The 22,242-nt window shown below is 39.6% G+C and overlaps 1 protein-coding gene across 31 annotated transcripts in view; it reads left to right on the top strand.

Moving 5' to 3' along the window:
• Positions 1-22,242, top strand: part of LOC105464528 (RNA binding fox-1 homolog 2) — a 296,663-nt gene that overhangs the window by 187,456 nt on the left and 86,965 nt on the right. For 3 of the 31 annotated variants that reach the window (XM_011712522.2, XM_024787573.2, XM_011712524.2), the window contains exon 1: positions 4,839-5,111. The exons of 27 other annotated variants lie outside the window; for them this stretch is intronic. In XM_011712522.2, the coding sequence (XP_011710824.1) occupies positions 5,085-5,111 (27 nt within the window). In that variant the 5' untranslated portion in view covers positions 4,839-5,084. Of the gene's footprint in view, positions 1-4,838; positions 5,112-22,242 lie in introns of those variants that run through there. One more of the 31 variants, XM_071080518.1, reaches the window with a different exon arrangement.

Here is a 22,242-nt window from a genome sequence, read left to right as displayed (position 1 = left end):
AGGTAGGGAAGTTGAGTCACTTCTGTATGACAAGAACAACTAAAGTTGTTTTTTTTTTTTTAATGAGTGGGTATTATTTTGTCTAGAATCTGAACTAACCTAATAAAATTGAAAATAAAGCCTTTCTCCCACTCTTTTTGTGCATCTTCCTTTCAGCTTCAGATTTCTGAAAGATACTGAAGATAAAACTGAAGTAAGGCCAGGCGTGGTGGCTCACACCTGTAATCCCAGCACTTTGGGAGGCCAAGACGGGTAGATCACCTGAGGTCAGGACTTCAAGACCAGCCTGGCCAACATGGTGAAACATCATTTCTACTAAAAATGCAAAAAAACAAAAAACAAAAAACTGCTGGGCATGGTGGTGTGTGCCTGTAATCCCAGCTACTTGGGAGGCTGAGACAGGAGAATCACTTGAACCTGGGAGGTGGAGGTTGCAGTGAACTGAGATTGTGCCACGGCACTCCAGCCTGGGCAACAGAGCGAGACTCTGTCTCAAAACAAAAAAGTGAAGTAAATGTATAAATTTGAAGATATTTCCAAGTACGCTCTTGGAAGAAAGAATGCTTTTATAATATTTTGGTAACTACATAGGTGCTCTTCATTTTGATATATCCATGTGTGAATAAATAAATGGCTAGAGTAATAGAAATCAAGGCATTACTATTTTATTTCAACAAACATTCATTTAGTGTGTATTCAGATACTGGGTTAAGAACTGGGGATGTAGTATAAAACATGATTTCTACCCTCAGACTGCTCATATTCTAGTCATAGTTATGCAGAACAGTAACTCCAACAGTTATGTACCATGGATTAAGTGCTAAGGTAGAGTATGCTCACAGATAAGGGGTACCTAAACCAGATGTGGGAACAGGTAGGGTCAGGAAAGGCTTTCTGGAGTAGGGGATTTCTGAAGTAAGCCTTGAAGGATGAATTACCCATATAGTTGGCCATATTCAAGGGAAGAACAGAAACATGGTGTTCAGAAGAGATGTATGGGCTGAAAAATAGAAATGTGGGAGCCGTCAGGGTAAATTCTTGGTAACTGAAGTGACAGAATGAGTTGGAACACCTGGAGCAAGTGTGGTCAGCACTGTTAACTTCTTGGAGGTTCAGACCCTTTTGAGAATCTGATAAATACTACAGATCCTCTCTGCATGGAAATGCAAAGAAGAAAAATTTCCACTGGGCTGCCCATGTTAGGAACCATGCACTTTGGGTTAAGAACCTCTGGTGTGCAGTAAAAAGAGATCTGAGGATGACACCTTGCAAGTAATAATAACAGTTGAGAGGATGGTAGAGGAAGAAGAGTAAGATGGAGAAGCGGGTGAACAGGGAAAGAGGAAAGTCAAGAAAGTATCATTTTAAGTTAAGAGTGAGAGTTTCCCAAAGGGAATACCAAATACCACAGACGAATCAAAGAAGACATAAAATGTCCATTGAATTTGGCCATCATCTGGAGGTCTTCGGTGACTTTAATCAGGTAAATTTCAATTGAGTAATATGGAGGAAAGGAAGCTGGGGTTCTGGAGATTGGATGAAACACTGAGGAAACAATCAGAGTTGAGACTATAAGGAGAAGTGCCTCTTTCCTTCATTTGTTTATTTAATAACTATTTCTTGAGTACTTACCAGGTTCCAGACACTGTGCTGGAAGCTGGGGATTGGTCTATGTAGGCCTCCTTCATTAGCTGACATCTCATTGTGCCCACCCTGTTCCAAAGCTTCCCAGCCCCTGCCTGTCTCTCTCCTCCCAAACACACATACAGGCAATGTCCTAAAATGATTTTCTCCTTGGTACATTACCGGACACATTCAGCCACCAGGGGACTCCAGTTTTGCTGGGTCAGACCCAGGCTGCTCAATTGCTCTTCTCTCTCTTGGACACCAGGGAGCAAATTGTCCTCTATAATGCCAGGGACACACTTCAAAATATCATTGTGCCAGTCAGACCTCACTATGAGTCTGTCATTCAGTGAGTTTACAAAAATCATTGTAACTTTTTTTTTTAAGCTTGTACCAATTCTTTCTTGTAATAAATTTTTAAGCCTATTTGCATTGGGAAATATTGGTTCTAAATGTAGAAAAGTAGCATGAATCCCTGGCCCGAGGAAACTTTTATCTTAGTCTTAGACTTTTTGCATGTGGGGACCCCTCATTTTAAAAACAAAACAAAAAAAACTCCTTGGGGCCAAGATGTATAGAGGCTGCAGTCACACCTAAGCGTCAAGGTAGCTGCTGCTTTTCTAAGGATAGGTGTGAGGGTGGGGTGGGGGGGTGGGATTCTATCTTCTTGGTGCCCCAGGCTTTCTGTGAAGAATAGTGTAATAAACCAGAGGATGCAGAGAATGATATACAGTGATTCCGTGGTTTATTCCAATTATTAAACCTGAAAACACAATTATCCCATTAGTATGATTCAAGATTTTTTCCAAAAATACACTGGGTTGCTCTTGCTTCCAGTGAAACTCACCTGCCCATTTTCTGCTTACTCACTTTGTCTTTAAGAAAATTTGACTGCTTTTTATCTCCTTCTGATGGGCTTTTCAGTTGCAAATTCAGAGAGTACTATATATTCTGTGTTCCAGGTCACTTCTAAAAAGTGTTAAATAAGAACAGGCCTAATACTTATCTGTATTACTTTACCCAGCATTTTTCTTAATATTTGAAGATCTCATTCTTTTTAAAATTATTACTATGCCGGGCACGGTGGCTCAAGCCTGTAATCCCGGCACTTTGGGAGGCCGAGACGGGCGGATCACGAGGTCAGGAGATCGAGACCATCCTGGCTAACCCGGTGAAACCCCGTCTCTACTAAAAAATACAAAAAACTAGCCGGGGTGGCGGCGCATGTGGTCCCAGCTACTCGGGAGGCTGAGGCAGGAGAACGGTGGGAACCCAGGAGGCGGAGCTTGCAGTGAGCCAAGATGGCGCCACTGCACTCCAGCCTGGGCGACAGAGTGAGACTCCGTCTCAAAAAAAAAAAAAAAATTATTACTATGGATTATACTACAAGTATACAGATATCTGTAAAATGCACAGAATAGAGCCTGACATACTATGTTACATCAGTTTCTCCAGGTTCCACAGATGGTCTTGTATTTCCTGTGTTCCTTTCAGAATTGTTAAAATGCTTATTAATTTAGGAGTGGGTGTAATGATGTTGTATTGGCAGTGTGCCAGCCAACGGTGTTATATAACACATTTTTTTTAATTTAAAAATTTTAAAAATGTAATTCACAATAGAGACAGGGTTTTGCCATGTTGCCTTGGCTGGTCTCGAGCTTCTGGGCTCAAGAAATCCGCCAGCCTTAACCTCCCAAAGTGCTGGCATTACAGGTGTGAGACACTGTGCCTGGCCAATAGAGAACATTTTTAAAAGCCTGGTCCTGCATGTTGCCAAACAATCCTTATGGAGACAGCAAAAAAACTATGTATTCTCAGTGTGATTTGCTATTTTGAATTTAGATTTCTGTAGATGTTTATTTTTTAAATGGAGAGCTTGGATGTTAGCTGTGGGCTTGTAAAAAATAAAAATAGATAAAAATTAAAAACGGGAAGCTTAATTTTGGAATTAATCTTTTTAACCTTTGGATAGTCTTTTAGAAAGTATATACTAAAAATACATAGCATAACTAAAATATCTCATAAATCCTTTAGGATGAGCTCCTATTTATTAGAATGCTGTAAAAAATTAGAAAATCTTAATTTTATGAGACAACTGATAAACTTATAAATTGCTTTATTTGAATGTTTTATAATATAAAATAGGAAAATTATGAAGTTTATATGCAGAGGTTAAAGATTTTTCCAAGATCACTAGTAAAGGGCAGAATTAGACCAACTTCTGGACTGAACCACATCTTTGATGCATTTTTAATTATATTATTTTAATAAGGGAACTTTAAAGAAACTCTTATTGTCAATATTCTCCTAAACCTGTATCTACAGCACTCTGTAACAATTACTATTTACAATAATGACAAAAATTTCCAGGGTATATTTAAGAAAGGATTTATCTTTTTCAATAAAGGCTGAAACATAGAAGGCTGGAGGAAACAAAGGGTGAATTTTCAGTTAACCAAAATTTTTATTGAAGCTGGAAGCCATAAGGAAATTTGCATGCACCTTTGTGTATACCTTAAGTTTCTTAAGTAGTCATAGTTGTAGATACCTTTTTCAGAGTCTCCAGGTTTTTTTGTAGTAGGATAAAAATCATTTAAATTAACTCTCTTTACCTCTCTCCTCTCTTTTAGTCCTTTGCTCTCACTAGGCTGTTTTGGTCTTCTAGGACAAGCAAGTTCTTGAATATTCCTGTTCCTTGAAAAACCTTCTAGTTAGTGGTCATGTAATAGCTCCTCACGTCTTCACATCTTTCTCATTAAATCCACTGCATCTATAAACTGTACATCAGTAAAAATGTTTTATTAATATTAAAAATACTTTTGTTTCATTTCTTATTTATTAGACATTCGTGGCTGGAATCTCTTAAATCTGTATTAACTATAGTAAGCTGCTATGAAAGCTTCCAGTGCTATATAATTAATTCCATCATCGCATCCTTAAAATATGCCAGCACATGGCGCTTGCCCCTCCCTCTTTCTCCCTCCCTCCCTCCTCCCCCCTTCTCTCTCTCTCACACACACACACACACACACACACGCACACACACGCACACACGCACACACGCGTGCGCACAGCGCACACCAAACTGCCATTCTCCAGCAGGCCTGCTTCTGGAGTTGGGAGATGTCAGCCTGCTGGGAGGGGGTGGGGGGAGGAGGAAGAGGTGGGGCTCTACTCTGATTAATTACCTTAGGCATTCAGGGGTGGGGCTTCCTTCAGCCATCTGCCTGAGATATGGGAGGGAGCTGGAGAAAGAAGGAGGGGGAGAGACTGCCAGAGAGGAAGAGAAAAGAAAGGAAGAAACATTAGAAAGAAAAAGGAAGGAAAACGGTATAAAGGGAGATCAATTACCCACCCTTAAATAGCTAGACTGGGGGGGGAGGGGGGTGGAAAGAAAGCTGTGGAGGTGTGCCCCAGCACGGCTGCTTTGAAAGGTTTATCATCTATCCGTTTGGTTTATGGAGAAAAAGAAAATGGTAACTCAGGTAAGATTTGTGCTTCCTCGGTATGTTTCTTTTCTCCTCTCTGGGATCTAAATAAAGGTTTGAGGGTGGAGTATAGTCAGAAGAGTTTTAATTATTATTGTCTTCTTAGAACAGCCCAGATGTATTGTTATTAGCTGAAAAGTCTGTGTCTGTTGAGTCCGCTTATGTGTGTGTTATGTATCCGTATCCTTTCTTCCCCCTCCCTCAACTCCATAGCAGATTCCTGTTTCCTGTACTGTGCAGCTGTAGCTCAGGAAAGACCCTGTGGGGATTTGTCTACCTCTTTGTCTTGGTTCTGAGAAGAGGGAGGGAGAGAAAGACTGCAGAGGTAGGAAGAGATTCTTGTAGACTGCCAAAAAGAGGGGAGCAGGATTCCTTTTAAGAATTTCAGAAGAATTTGTGTTGTAGGGAAATCTGATTCCTTATTCACTTTGGTTTCTCAGGATTGGCTATGGAATTGTAGTTTTGCTGTTACTCTAAACTGCTTATTAAAAATGAAGGTTAGGAAAGAATGTTTCATTTTCATGGCTTTGTTACTGGAAAAGATTTTCAGTAGGAGCATTCAGGTGTAACAGAGGCAGGTAGAGCCCTCCTTGACAGGAGAACAAATCTGAATGTATAAATCACAATCACACAGGCTTTAAAATACATTTGAAGGAGAGAGAGTAGGAAATGGAAGATATCTCTCCTCCCTCTCTCTCCCCTCTCGTTCTTCTCTCTTCTCTCTCTCCCACTCCTCCTCACTCTCTCCCCCAACCCCCTCAATCCCCCTTTCTCTCCTCCTCCTTTTCCCCTCTTTCTCCCTGCCTCTCTTTGGTTATACCAGGCAATATCTCATCTGCATTTTAGCAAGTCATTCCTGACAAATGGAAAGGTGAATGCTCTTCCACAGTTCTCCCTGGCAAGGCAATTTTTCTTGTTAGCATCCTTCTGTATGCCCTATTACCCTTTTTCCTTTATGTATAGGTTGAGAGGAAATGATGAGGCTCTGATTTATCCATGAGAAATCATTTACACTATAGAACATTCAAGTCCTTTAGTCTCAGACTTAAGATCAGTTTCACTCCAGGTTTCTATGCTCTGTGGGGAAATTTCATCACTGGACAGTGCTTTCCTTTTAAGGAGGTTGCCCTTTTTTTTTGTATTCTCTCTTCTCTTCCTCTCCCAGTCACCACCGGAGGGCGAGAGAACCAGCTAGCTATCAGGATAGAGGCATCATTTTAGGAGCTGGAATCCTGTTTAGTTATATAATGCCCTGCAGTGCTGTTTGGAAGGAGGGAAACCTGTAGGGAGATTTTCCCATTGTGACCTGGTGGAAAGAGAAGTTTCAAATGTATCTTTTCAAAGTAATTTTTCACCAAATCTGAGTTTAGAAAATTTCAACAAACTCCTTCCTCTTTTGGAAAAGCAGAGAAGCTTTTGAAATATTTCTCTTCCATGTCTTATCCCCTCATCATCAGTCTAATTACCTCTTTTGAAATACTGCTTTATATTTTTTAAAAAATTTTACATAAAAGAGAAATCCTGTTTCTGGATTCTCTTTGTTGCTTGGGAGATGATACTTGCTTGACCTTAGCGCCCTCATTCAATTTTTATTAACTGGCAATATTAGAGGGTAACAGCTCTCTTCTTTCTTAGCAATTACTGAAGGATTTTCAATGCCTTGACTTTTCATTATGTATTTTTTAAACCAGTGAAAGAATTATCTAAAATGGAAATTTGTATAATGAGTTTTGCCTCATGGAACGTTTCACCTTAGTTTCTAGAGGAGCTGGTAAGTGTAGTGTGTGTGAGCATGAAGTTAGAGTGCACATGCTTATGCACACTTAATATTGTGGTTGTAATAATTAGTATTTAAAGAAGCCATAATTTTAGGAAAGAAGTAGAAGAAATAAATGGAAACTGGAAAGAGAGATTCTGGGGTGCCTAATAATTCTTATAATAAAATCACCATGTTTTATCAGGATGTGCTAAATATTGAAGAAAAGTTATGAGTTTTTGCCCATCCTGAAATTATACAACTGGAGAGGATAGAATATCAAATTTGAGAATTTTCAGTATTCCAGCCTATTTGTTTTGTTGTATATACCTTCTGTGTTAATGTAATGTACATAGTTGTTAGTAATCTAGGGGGAAAAATTCATAGGAAATAACCAGCTGGGCCAAATCTTTCATTTGTCCTGTGGTTGTGTTGTGTTGTGTTGTGCCTGCATGTGTGTGTGTGTATGTTTGTGTTTGAGCCAGACATCCAATCCCAACATTTGGTAATGACCTGTCACATAAGCTTTCTCAATATAGAATGTCTATACTGATGGTTACGGCTGGGTTATCAAAGTTAAATGGTTTATTACAACGTAAGAGAGATGTTTGGATATGTTTTCACTGTTTTGCTACCTAGGTTCTTTGCATCTTCAGATGATACCATTTCTATAGTCCCCAGTTTCCATTGCTCAGTTGTCGGAAAAGGGCTTTCAGTGGATGACTTTTTCATCATACCATATTAGATCCTTGTCAGTATTTGCACAGTGTATGCACTTTATTACTACATATGCACTTTATTACTACTTTTATAGGGCCTGTTTTTGTTTTAATTAAAACTGCTCTGTCGTTTATAGTAAGTAGTCAGTGCTCTGCTAAAAAGCAAATGGCAATTTAATCACAAAATTCTAATATAGCAGATAGACATGCTTATGTGATACATAAAACATTAATTTTATCGGCTGTTCATGTATATGTTGTAGGAGTATTTCACTGAGATCTCTTATTTTTGGGCATAATGACCAGATTATTGCATCTCATATTTATGAAAATAGCAACGTAGAATATGAAGGAAAGATAAATCATTCTTGTACTATGTGTAAAATTCGAAAAACAAAATTGCAAATGACTTCAACACTAATTAGTAAAAAATAAATGTTTAGCCAAACTCAAACTCAGTTATACTGTCTATTGTTGAAAGGGCAAGTGGACTAGGCAGAGAGGAAAGGATTTTACAGTATGGATGTGAAAGAAAATTTTTGTACTCTACTGTGGTATAAGACTGCCAGTTTCTGTGGAACACAAAGCCCTCCCTTTCTTGGACAGCTCAGTGCTTTGCTGGCATTTTCTTCAAAATCTGTTTTCCATCAGGACCAAGAGGAGGGAAGGTGTTAGGAATAAGGGAGGTTGGAAAGGGGGTTGCTGTTCCTTTAAATAGTGCAGTGAGTCCATGTGGCAGCAGGCCGCTCTGGAGTGTATTCTTTTGTAATGAATCACCAGTTCCATTGTCTGCTATCTCCCCTCTTTGTAGCTGGAAGGCTGAAGTCTTTCACCTGAGCTGCTGCCAGTTTGCTCTTCTGTTCCTGGGTGGTTGGGAGAAGAGAAGAGGGAGGGTATTTTATGCTTTAATTAAAGACAGATAAGAGAGCAGGTATGTTTTGCTTTGTTTCATTTTCTCTTTTCCTGTTTTTGTCTGTCTGGTTTTTGAAAGGAATTGGAGTAGAGAATCTATTCTGTGATTTTGCTAAGCATATCCCATTTTCTCTGAATTCTGGAGGTCCTCACAGCATTTAGTCTCCATTTTGTGGTACTGCTTTAAAGTGATTCCATTCGGTTGCCTGCCAGTCATGCTCCCTTGCCACTCGAACCTCATCCCACCCTTCATCCACGCAGCTGCAGCCACACTGTTTGTTTTGGCACACTATCCACTTTCTATGGGCTTTGCAGGATTTGGGGAGTTGGAGGATAGGCGAGGATTGTGGGTTGGAGACTAAATTTATGTTCCTTTACAATGAAAAAAAAGCCTCACTTTTTCCAGAGATTTGGTTTCTTTCTGAATTCTTCTACATTGCTCCATATCTTTAGTTATAACCATTTCCTCGCCGAGGCCAAGATTGTCTCTTGAAAAGTATCGCTTTTCTAAAAATTACTTAACTTTCTTGAAAAGATACCCAGAATTTCATAAATGAAGCTATGATGAAATCCAAGCACTCTTGACTCATTAAATTGTTTTTTCCGTCTTAGTCACCCCCTAATCACACACACTTTTTTCTTTCTTTTTTTGCCCCTTTTCTCTTTTTTTCCCTTTATCTTTCTCCTTAGTTTTGCAGTTGGGTCTAGGTAAGCTTAATATTTGACAACCTACTACTTAAATTTGTATTGCTACAGAAGACATCTTCATATTGAACGGTAATGACATTCCTCATTCCTCTCAGTGATAAGGCGTAAGCTCAAATTCCTGGTTTTGTTCCTCCAGTTTTCTATTCTCCCCTGAGAAATTCCAAACTCTGATCTACACAGATTGCCATATGCAAACAATTTTATCTCTCTCAAATTTGAACTTTTCATCATGGAATTCCTTACCTAGGGATTGTTTCTTGGACATCTGTTTATAATAGACAGATAGTTTCTGGGAACCAGTCATACTAGATGCTACAGCACCCTTTACCCACCCTGGTCTCCTTCTGGTATACCGTTCCTCTCTGGGATCTGACATTATTGGTATCCCACACGTTCCCTTCTGAAGTCATAATTCCTCACTCTTTGTTTTCAACATTTCCAAACCACTGTCAAATCTTTTTTGAACGTTTCCTCCCAACATTTTGTATGTGAAATCTGCCAGGCACGAATAGAAGGCTCCCCTGCAGTAAATATTTTGCTCTTTTGATTGTAGCACCCTTCTTAGCGGGCTCCAGTGTTCAGCCTCTTCTAGGCAGTCAGAAATGCTGCATTCTGCCATCACGATGTATTGTGTCTATTTCCCAGACTCTTACATGTTTCTCTATTACTATTAGAATGATTAAATTCAGGAAACTAATTCATTAGAGGTCATTGCCAGAGTGAGTCATTTAAAATGCAAGTCTGATTTTGTCATTCCTGTGTTTATACCTTGCAGTTGCTCCCCTTCAGTCTCTGAATAAAATCCTGTGACCCTGCATGATCAGAAATCTGGCTGTCTCTCCAGCCTCATCTCCTGCCATCCTTTTCTTGCTGTATTTCATTCTAATGACCCTGGCCTCTTTGCTGTTCTCTTAACATACCTGAGACCCTCCTTCTTAGGACCCTTCTGCTTTGCTGCGTGCCCAAAATGCTCTTCCCACTGGTACCCATGTGGTTTGTTCTACTCTCGAATATTTCTTCTCAAGGGAGACCTTTCCCTTAACTTTCCTAGCTTACACCAGCACTCCCTCGTCACTCCTACCTTCATTCTGCTTTTTCTTCACTTGTCACTGATTTTAGTTCTTATCATTGATTGTTATGTGTTTGTTGTCTGTCTCCTCCCCAACCCTGAACAGAAGCTCCCTGAGATCAGGATCCTCGTCAGCAGTCTGTTGTATTCCCAGTGTGTAGAACAGTGCCCGGCACATAGTCATAATAAAAATAGCTAATCTTTATATCTGCTGATGATGCATTAATATCAGATACTGTTCTAAGCACTTTACCCTCATTAACTCATTGAGTCCTCTCAGTAACCCTGTGTTATCTCCATTGTACAAAAGAGGAAACTAGGCATATGATGGTTAAGTAACTTGCCCAAGTTCAGACAGCTGCTAAGAGATCTTGTGGGGAATGATATCTAGACAGACTGGCTTAGAAATTGGTATTCTTAGCCACTGTATGCTACCCCTTGTAGGTATTGGGTATTCAGTAAATATTTGTTGAATGTGTGAATAAATTAATTTAGTTGAGACTCTGATTCATTTCTGAAATTTCCATCCCTGACTTAAGACTTTGATAAAACACTTGCAGTAACGGAATTCATTGTTGAATAAAATGGCTTCATTATTATAATATGTAATAAAGTATATATTATTTTATGATAAAAATATTAATATTGTCTAATAATAATACTAAATAATAATGCAGAGTACATACTGTGCATTAAGCACTGTCTTAAGTGCTTTACATATTTTAGGACATTTATTCCACTCAGCAGCCTTATCTACCTACTCAGCAGTACTGTTAATGTCCATGTTGTAGAAATTAGGAAACCCAAGGAGTTTGGCTCCAGCATTTCTGTTCTTAACCACCACTAATAATGACTGTTATTAAAATAAGTTTTTGGTTTTGCTTACCTACTCTGTGCCAGTCAATTTTACATACATAGCACAGTTACAAACATAACTATTCACATTATGTATCACTGGTCAGTCATCTTTGAGGTAGGTGAGGTTTTTCCCATTTTTTGCATGAGACTTTGAGATTCTAGAGGTCAGGCAACCTGGTGACTCTGGAAACAGAGAGAGATAGGTTTCAAACTGGAGATCTATTTAGTCCCAAATTCACATGCTCTTCCATTATACTGTGAGCCTCATAAGATAAATAGTTCCATTGTTGGCCATGAAAAGTAGAAAAGTGTTCTTTATGAGCTGAAATCTGTTTTCATTATTGTCTTCTCATTCCTTCTCGATTTCTCATCTGGAGTTACATTGAGTGGTTTCATGTCTTCTACATAAAATCCAAATATTTGAAGATACTGCTGAATGTTCCCTTTAATCTTCTGTTGCCTTGCTTATTTTTCCTACTTCCTTGAATTATTTCTCATAGATATGAAAACATACGGTTTCCAAAATGTTTACTGACTGTCCTGGACTAATTGCATTAATTTATATGGATGATTTATCATTTATGTCTAATTGCTAAGTAAAAATATCAATTATGATTACTTTTTAAGTTTTATTGGTACATAATTATACATATTTATGGAGTACTTATGATATTTTATACATGCATACAATGTGTAATGATCAAATCAGTAATTAGGATACCCATCACCTCAGATATTTATCATTTCTTTGTATAGAGAATATTTCACATCTCCCCTTCTAGCTATTTTGAAATACATAATAAATTATTGTTAACTATAGTCACTGTGTGTCGAATATTAGAACTTCAACTTCCGCTTCCACTTCCTCTTCCTCTTCTTTTTCTTCTTCTTTTTTTTTGGAGACTGAGTCTCACTCTATTGCCCAGGCCACAGTGCAGTGGTGCGATCTTGGCTCAGATCTCGGCTCATTGCAGTCTGCACCTCCTGGGTTCAAGTGATTCTCCTGCCTCAGCCTCCAGAGTAGCTAGGACTGCAGGTGCACGCCACCACGCCTAGCTAATTTTTGTAATTTTAGTAGAGACAGCATTTCACCATGTTGGCCAGGCTGCTGTCGAACTCCTGACCTCAAGTGATCTGCCCACCTCTGCCTCCTAGAGTGCTGGGATTACAGGTGTGAGCCACCGCGCCTGGCCAAGAACTTATTTATTCTAACTGTGTTTTTGTACCCAGTAACCAATCTCTCTCCATCCCCTGCCTCCTTCCCAGCATTTGGCAAACATCATTTTACAGTTATGAGTATTAAGTATCATATCTTTGTTATAAATGTTGTTTTATGATAACATGTTTGGCTTTAGTCAGTTTCTTTTTTGTGTTGTTTTTGAGACAGGGTCTCACTCTTTAGCCCAGGCTAGAATGTAGTGGCATGATCTTGGCTCACTGCAACCTCTGCCTACTGAGTTCAGGTGATTATCCTGCCTCAGCCTCCCAAGTAGCTAGGACTACAGGCGTGCGTCACCATGCCCAGCTAATTTTTGTATTTTTTGGTAGAGTTAGGGTTTCACCATGTTGGCCAGACTGATCTTGAACTCCTGACCTCAGGTGATCCACCCGCCTTGACCTCCCAAAGTGCTGGGATTACAGGCATGAGCCATTGCGTACAACTGGCTTTAGTCAGTTTGTATAGCGCATTGAACATCTAGTAGTGTTGGCAATTTACAGTTCCAAAAATGAAGGGATAATACCTTGAACTCCTAAAAAGAATAAATAGAATATTGTTTTTCTGTCCACTATAAAGCATGCTCTCAGCTGATTGGCAGGAATCTACCTGTCTTTTAATCTCTGAGTCTTGCCCTGATCCCTCAAAGGTTACTGTCACTGAGTAATGGAAGTCAGTGATTATTTTACGATATTATAAATGAATGCTTTTATGTCCACAAATGATACAACTGTATTCTTTTTTCCTAATGTTAATTATGATTCCTTGTAAGAAGTTTGGAAGAGACAAACTGGGACTTAAGTGAAGGAGATTGGGTTTTGAAAAGACTCTTAACTTAGAGCAAAGATCCATGAACTTTTTCTGTAAAGGGCCAGATAGTAAACAATTTCGGCTTTGCAAGCCGTGTTGTTTCTATCACAACTACCCAGCTTTGCTGATGAAGCACTGAAGAAGCTATAGATGGTAAGTAAATGAATGGTTAGTTATAGCTGTGTTCCAGTAAAACTATTTATGGACACTGAAATTTAAATTCCATGTAATGTTTATGTGTCACAAAATATGATTCTTTCAACTTTATTTTTATTTTTATTTTTGAGACAGTCTCACACTATCCTCCAGGCTGGAGTGCAGTGGTGCGATCTCGGCTCACTGCAAGTTCCGCCTCCCGGGTTCACGCCATTCTGCCTCAGCCTCCTGAGTGTCTGGGACTACAGGTGCCCGCCACCATGGCTGGCTAATTTTTTGTATTTTTAGGAGAGACAGGATTTCACCATGTTAACCAGGATGGTCTCAATCTCCTGACCTTGTGATCCGCCCACCTCGGCCTCCCAAAGTGCTGGGATTACAGGCGTGAGCTGCTGCGCCTAGCCTCTTTTAACTATTTAAAAACGTAAAAGCATGCTTAAGTTGCAGGTTATATAAAAGTAGGTGGAGGGCTGGCTTTGAACCACAAGCTATAGTTTGCTGATCCCTGACTTAGAGGGATACAGGACCTCGCAATTTCCTTTATAGCGTAGGTAAAGTTTTCCCGTATAGCTTCATGACAGAGAGACAGTTTTGAGTGGTTCTGGCAGGTCATCATGGATCCCTATTACAATAGAATGAATCCCCTGATTTGCTCTCTTATATCCCCAGCCCCAGAAAATACGAAGATTCTTCTTCTTTACTTCCTTTCTCCATCTATATGCTGTATTTTATACCTTCTTGCTTTTTGTATACATTTTCATATTTTAAAAAAAATACATTTTTCATGTTATCAGCTATATAACAACATTTGGGTCAGTGACAGACTGCCTACACAATAATGGTTCCATAAGATTATAATACTCTATTTTCACTGTCCCTTTTCTATATTGAGATACACACATACTTAGGTTTGGGTTATACTTGCCTACAGTATTCAGTATAGTCACATGCTCTACAAATTTGTGGCCTAGGAGCAATAGGCTATGCCATATAGTCTAGTCGTGTAGTAGGCAATACCATCTAAATTTGTGTAAGTACACTGTGTGATGTTCACACAAAGACACACTTGCTTAAGGACACATTTCTCAGAACATATCCCTGTCATCAAGTGACACATGACTATTATTTATTACTTTGGGCCAGAATGCATTTTTCTCCCACGTGATTAATTTGTCTTTAAAGATTCAGCTTAGACTTCACCTACTTCAGAAATCTTTCTATCTCACAGAGTTGTCCCTCTGTGCTTCAGTAGCATTCTATATGCATTGTTCTTATAGCTTATACAGTACTGTAATTGCGAGTGTATTTCTGTTTTTTTCCATCAGACTACAGTTTCTTTCAGGATTGGGACTATATCACCAGTGTTAGCATCCGGCAAATATTCTTTTGAGTTAATTAATGATTTTTAACTTGCTAATTCATTGATGGTGTCCTCTTTTGAAATGTTGAATGGGAGAGTTAAATTGGGTAGTCACTTATAACCTAATGCTTATTATTTAAATCAGTTAATACTTAACACACATGTAGTTTGGGAAATACATGCTTTACATAGCTAGAAGATTGGGAAGATTTTGGAATAAACCATTTGAGGGACACGGGAAATTCTTGTAGTATAGATGTTCTAGTGGAGGTGGAAACCTGTGTGTATGACGGTAAATGGCATAGGAGCTCTAGCCTCCTGGGAAGTCAGACAGGAAGGAAGAAGGGCATGACTCCCGCAACTGGGGAAAGAGCATGACAGAGAAAGAGAAGTGGAAGGTGACAATGAAATCTTAGGGATTGGCAACCCATGGCAAGTATACCAAATATGGTATATTGAGCATAGTCATCTTCCTCTCTGCTTTGCCTTCCACTCAAGATGGCCAAGAGTTAGATTCTTTACATACTACTTTTGAAAACTTGTTATCGCAGATATCTAGCAGATCCTAACCAGCCATTCTATGTCATTTTCAAGGCTCACTGTTCTTTTAGGTCTTTTTCCCTCCCTCTCTCTGTTTCTTTTTGGATAGCTTCTATATGGTAACATCAAATGTACTTACCTTTTTTTCCCTGCAACGTCTAGTCTGCCATTAATCCAATCCAGTGGGTGTGTATGTGTTTTTTAAATCTCAGATTATAGTTTTCATCTCTAGAATTTAATGTGGGTCTTTTTCACACCTCTCATGTCTCTTCTTAGCATGTTCATTTTTTTCCTTTTTTCCTTTTTTATCTTGAACGTATGGGACACAAATGTTTTAATGTCCTCATCTGCTAATTCTAACGTATGTATTAGTTCTCGGTGAGTTGTGATTAATTTATTTTTCTCAGCATTATGTGTTGTATTTTTCCTGCTTCTTTGCATGCCTGGTAATTTTTGATTGGATGCCAGACATTGTGAATTTTATCTTGTTTGATGCTAGATAATTTTTTATTTCTGTAAATATTCTTGAGCTTTACAGCACAACTAAGTTTCTTAGAAAAAGTTTGATCCTTTCAGGTCTTGGGTTGTTTGTTTGTTTTGTTTGTTCGTTTGTTTTTTGAGACAGAGTCTCGCTCTGTCACCCAGGCTGGAGTACAGTGGTGCAATCTCGGCTCACTGCAACCTCTGCCTCCCGGGTTCAAGTGATTCTCCTGCCTCAGCCTCCCGAGTAGCTGGAATTACAGGTGCGTGCCAACACGCCCAGCTAATTTTTTGTGTTTTTAGTGGAGATGGGGTTTCGCTGTGTTAGCCAGGATGGTCTCTATCTCCTGACCTCGTGATCCGCCCGCCTCATCCTCCCAAAGTGCTGGGATTTATACAGGCATGAGCCACACGCCCAACCTCAGGTCTTGTTTTTTAAGCTTTGTTAGACAGGACTAGAGCTGTGTTTAGTCTCTGGTTAATTTTTCTGGCCACTGAGGCAAGACTCTGTTTAAGACTCTAATCGACGCTCCTTAAATCATTAGGTTTTCCACTCTGGCTGTTAAGAACAGGCTTATTCTTGGCACTGTGTGAGCTCCTAGTACTGTTGCCTGTATTTCTTTCAAGTGGTTCTTTCCCCAGCCTCTGGAAGTTTCACACATAGATGTGGCAGTCAGCACTCAGTTGAGTACTTGAGATCTTTAGAGCTCTCTTTCTGTCTGCAGCTTTCTCCAGTCCCGTCCCCTGTGCTGCCTTGGCTTCTCCAGACTTCTAGTTCTATCTTCTCAATTCATGGAACCCACCAGGTTCTGCCTGGGTCCCTCCTTCTCTGCCACAGCCTGGAAACTTTACCCATGTGATAAGTTGGGGCAGTTGTAAAGCTCAACTTGCTTGTTTCCTGACTGAGGAATCTCTGTCTTTCCTTGCCTTCTAGACAATGTCTTAAGTGCTGTTGTTTCATGTATTTTGTGTTTTTTTTAGTAGTTTCAGGTAGAAAGATAAATTGTTTTTTTTGGGTTTTTTTTTTTTTTTTGGTTTTTTTTAAGACAGAGTCTCACTCTGTCGGCCAGGCTGGAGTGCAGTGGCGCAATCTTGGCTCACTGTAACCCCCGTCTCCCAGGCTCAAGCAGTTCTCCTGCCTCAGCCTCCCAAGTAGCTGAGATTTCAGGCATGTGCCACTACGCTCTGCTAATTTTTGTATTTTTAGTAGAGATAGGGTTTCACCACATTGGCCAGGTTGGACTCAAACTCCTGACCTCAGGTGATCTGCCTGCCTTGGCCTCCGCACCTGGCCTTAAATGTGGTTCTTGTTACTCCATCTTGATTGAAAGCCGAAGAGTGAACACATACTTTTAAAAGAAAATTAAGCAGTGTCTCATTGAATATATTTTAAATTTATGATTGAAAATGAGTTGAACAGTTCATTTCAAGGAGTATTAGGGAAGAATGCGTAAGATGTGTAAGTAATTATACTAGAAGGTGGAATATGGTAAATTACGTGAAAATGATGTCAATAAAGTGTTGTTAGAAGCTTATGTGAGGAAAGAGTTTGAGAAGTTTGGCAGAAGTGGAAGGCAGAAGTGGAAGGCATTGAGAAGTTTGGCAGAAGTGGAAGAATGGCTATGGCATTGTTGTGTGTGTATGTGTGTATACAAGTTATACAAGACATTGTCTGAAACTAGAATCAAATTCTTTATTATTGAGTGAGGTTTAGTGGTAGGATAGTTTCAGAGAGTCTAGGATTGATAAAATTAATGGGGGTAAAAAAAAGTCATTTAGCAGAAATACCTAAGCAAGAACACAGGAAAAAGAAAGTTTCCATGGTTTTGTAGTTTGGTGTGATTTGTGGTCTTGCGGAAAAAGAGAAGCATCCTTTTTTCCGATGTATTACCTGCCCTTGCGAATCTTGCAGAATAGGGAGGGAGAAAATTCAAAGTACTATTTGTTCACTGTGTTAAACAGTGTAGAAAATAGGGGCACTCCGGAATGTGAAAATGATGACCACTGCTGCAAACTTGATGGAACCTTAGAAAACCTCCATAAGCAATATTTAGACTCTTTGAGTCATTGCTATTTAAATGATAATCAGATTATCTATAGATTTCAATGGGAATGCATTGTGGAACTAAAAAAGTAGATGGCATTGTTTAGAGCTTTCTTAACTTCAGTTAAAATGGTCACCTGACTGTTGGTTGCTAATATAGAGCAACTGTGACAAAAAGCTTATCTCAGTAAGGTAATCCCCCCATCCACGGTGTCCCTTTTCATGGTTTCAGTTACCCATGATCAACCATAGTCTGAAAATTCTAAGGTATGGTATTTTGAGAGAGAGCAAGAAAGTGACCACATTCAGGGAACTTTTATTACAGTATATTGTTATAATGGTTCTATGTTACTATTAGTATTGTTGTTATTCTCTTACTGTGCCTGATTTGTAAGTTAAACTTTCTCATAGTTGGGTATGTATAGGAAAAAAAACAGTAGATGAGGGTTCAGTGTTGTCTGCAGTGTTAGGAATCCACTGAGAGTCTTGGAGCATACCCCTGTAGAGAAAGGAGGCTACTATATATGCTTTAAAGTTTTCCCTCCTGAGGAACCAGGGGGCATTTTGGAAAAACAGGAAATGCAGAGGGGGGAGGTTTGTTTAATTTTACTTAGCCTATCTCTTCTGTGCAATCTTTAGTAAGAAGAATGTGATTTTTCCCCTCATATTTGTATTGATGTGACTGTTCATATGAAAAAGAACATGGAGAACTTATAACTCAGCTGTTAGCATTTATATTTTGGACTATGTATGCTTCCTATTTTTTCTTATTCTTTCACATTAATAGTGGTAATTATTATCTTTTTTTTTTTTTTTTTTTTAGCCAAAAGCAAAGAATTTTTTATATATGATCTTAGTTAATTCTTTTTTTTTTTTTTTTTTTTTTTGAGGTGGAGTCTCATTCTGTTGCCCAGGCTGGAGTGCAATGGTGAGATCGTGGCTCACTGCAACCTCCGCCTCCCAGGTTCAAGTGATTGTCCTGTCTCAGCCTCCTGAGTAGGTGGGACTACGGGCACATGCCACCATGCCTGACTAATTTTTGTATTTTTAGTAGAGACAGGGTTTTGCTATATTGGCCAAGCTGGTCTCGAACTCCTGACCCCTCATGTGATCCACCCACCTCAGCCTCCCAAAGTGCTGGGATTACAAACGGAAGCCATCATGCCCGGCCTAGAAAATTATTCTTGAATGAAGCTGGATAGTGTAGTTGATTTAATTGATAATGATAATGAAGTTTCAAGTGAGGAAGATTATAAGTAAAGAAAAGAAATAGATATGTCCTTTTATTATTTTTTAAAGTATGCCCTGTTTGTTTAGCATTGACTTGACTTTCACAGGAAATGTGGAGTGAAAACTACAAACATTTTCATTACCAAACAACTATTAAGTATGGATGGCTTCTTTTTGGTTCTTTTATTAGCGGTTTCAGGTATCCCCCTAGTTCTGTCTTCCGCAGGCCACCTTTCTTAAGATGAGATAGGTTTTCCTGTTCAGTAGTAACAGTCTGTTTATAATAGCATTTTTGATGACTACTTCTAACATAGGACTCCAGTTTCTTCTCTAGGCTGGCCTCATTGTGATGAAGGATTCAATGTTGCAATCACTGGTTTACATTTCATTGCCATTCCTGACTGAAGGATCAGAGTCCATGGCATGCCTTATTGATCCATTTGCTAGAGATCAATGTGGTAACGGGAATTGTTTTCCTCTTTAGACTGCATTCTGATCTGGGCCACTATTCCTTTCATGAAGAAGGAGGGAGATGAAAAATTAGGCATTCTAACTGGTAACTACTTGATTTTTTCTTTTGTTTCTGAGAGTAGTTAGACCCTTGCAAATCTTTTCTGTTTGTAAGGATTTCAAATAATGTTTAGCACATAATGCTGGGTGTATTTGTAGATGGCATTAGGACTGTGACTTACAGCACATATTTAGGTTTTTTTTTTTGAGATGGGGTCTCATCCTGTTGCCCATTCTGGAGTGCAATAGCGTGATCTCAGCTCACTGCAACCTCCGCCTCCTGGGTTCAAGCGATTCTCCTGCCTCAGCCTCCCGAGTTGCTGAGATTACAGGTGCGCACCACCACACCTGGCTAATTTTTTGTATCTTTAGTAGAGATGGGGTTTCACCATGTTGGCCAGGCTGGTCTTGATCTCCTGACCTCATGATCCACCCGCCTCGGCCTCCCAAAGTGCTGGGATTATAGGCGTGAGCCACTGCGTCTGGCCACATATTTAGTTTTGATCCTTCTCTGAGTGGCTTTGCTTCCTGTAATTTAAATGTGTCTAATTTATTAAAGCGTAAGTACCCAGGCGGTTTCAAAAATTGTAGTAAACACTTTATTTTCCTTTTAATCTTCTCTAATTTTCTTTTAATAAATCTTCGAGTTGTTAAAGGTTTTTTTTAAAGAAACATAAATGTTTAATAGTTATTTCACCTTTCTCAAATCTATACAGGAAACTGGAATTAACAGAACTCATTTATGGTTGAAATCTTGTTTTGCAGAAAATAAATCATGACTTCTGGGTGAAGATGATAGATAGATGCTTTCATTTGCCTCACATCTCTTATAAGACTCCACTGAAATAACAGTACAGAAGTACAAAAAATAAATCAGCAATAGCAAATAGAAAAAGGTGAGATGTAACACTAATAAACAAGAGAGTTACTAAATTTCTGGAAAAGCTAAAGCTAATGAGGACCAATTGAGGGATGAAATGGAGAATAAACAGATGCCTGTCAGTGAATACAAGGAGGCTGCTTGCTAATGGTGTGGAAGCCAGTCTGCCTAGGGGGAACCCATGGGAGCTCTGTGAGCAAAAATGAAAGAGACAGAAAGCAGGAATTCAGTGTTTATTTAGGGGATAGCTCAGTTACCTGGCACTGACAGAGCCTTTCCAACCCCTTCCCAGGGGCAGTAGTCAGCAAATACTATGCCACCCCCTTTCTCTAGCATTAACAAAGGAAAAACAAGGCCGGGCGCGGTGGCTAATGCCTGTAATCCTAGCACTTTGGGAGTCTGAGGCGAGTGGATCACCTGAGGTCAGATCGAGACCAGCCTGGCCAACATGGTGAAACCCCGTCTCTAGTAAAAATACAAAAATTAGCTGGGTGTGGTGGTGGGTGCCTGTAATCCCAGCTACTTGGGAGGCTGAGGCAGGAGAATTACTTGAACCCGGGAGGCGGAAGTTGCAGTGAGCCGGGATTGTGCCACTGCACACTCCAGCCTGGACGACAGAGCAAGACTCTCTCTCTCTCAAAAAAAAAAAAAGAAAACCCAAAGGAAAAATAAAACATGAAACAGTGTCTGTCTCCAAAGAAGTTGATCAGAATGTTTGGGGAAATTTAATTTTGTGTGTGTGTTAGATATTGGCACCCCTTCCTTTAGTCTCATATTTAGGGGGATGGCATTTTGCACTTTGCTAGTGGCTTACACTAAAACAAAGCCTGCCAGTGACATGCTCTTCTCTGTCTTATACTGAGTTCCCATTAGAATTTTAATTCCAAAGAGAGATCTAATCGGAAAGCAAATTCACAGAGGAAACTCATACTAGCTAACAAGTCCTTTTACCTGGGTTACCAGTGCGTGAGGATCATTAGAAGTCTGAGAGGAACTTTTAGCATGAAAGAGACCAGAAGAAACAAAAAGAAAACCTGAACCTAGGGGCAACAAATAATGCAGGAAACAGAAGAGAACTTTAAAGGAATCTTCTAACTAAAATACGCATTTATAAAACCAATACTAGATATAATGAAAAGGAAACAATTAGAGAATACAAAAGGAGATTTAGAGCATTATTGTCAATAGAAAGCACACAGTAGAAGGATAGCCAAATAAAGTCGGAGATGTTCCCAAAAAGTAGAGGTTTAAGTCACCAAAATGGAAAATACAAGACAGAAGTCATAGACTGTGTTCTTAGCTAGTGTTCTCTAGAAAACTGAGCCTGAAACAAAAACCCTACCCACTAGCACTTTATTGGGGAGTACCATCTCAGGAAAGCAGGAGGGAAAGAAGGCAGAAAGGCTGGCCCTGTCTTTGTAATAGGCCTTGCTGATTGCTTAGTTTTACTTGAAGTCTTCAGGAAGGTTGTGTAGAGCTATTGCTTCTCTGTCCTTTCCATCCAAAGAAGGTGTGAAGAGGTGTTTATGGTTTCCTCCCATTTCCTGCCCCTCCCCCTCTTGGTCAAAGTTTGCCATACAAACAGTTAACTCACTTGACCCCTTCCTTCAGTGGCCTCAGGAGAGGAGGCCAGGTCCTGCTGTCCTGTGGGCAGATCAGGTCTGTACTGAGCATGTGTTGCCAAAGCCTGGGAGTGGTCAGAGGAGTCAGTAATCCCTAATGGCAGCTCTGGCCTGGGAACCTCCGCCTTTTAAGGAACTATTAAAAGAGGGTCAGTCCTCAAAGGACTGACAGAGGGAAGGATAGGAAACTACTGCTTTTTTTTTTTTTTTTTTTTTTTTTTTTTGAGGCGGAATCTCACTCTGTCGCCCAGGCTGGAA

Source organism: Macaca nemestrina, chromosome 15, assembly GCF_043159975.1.
Source record: "Macaca nemestrina isolate mMacNem1 chromosome 15, mMacNem.hap1, whole genome shotgun sequence".
Lineage (NCBI taxonomy): Eukaryota > Metazoa > Chordata > Mammalia > Primates > Cercopithecidae > Macaca > Macaca nemestrina.
The sequence above is the reverse complement of the archived record's forward strand: the minus strand, read 5'-3'. Positions and strand labels throughout refer to the sequence as shown.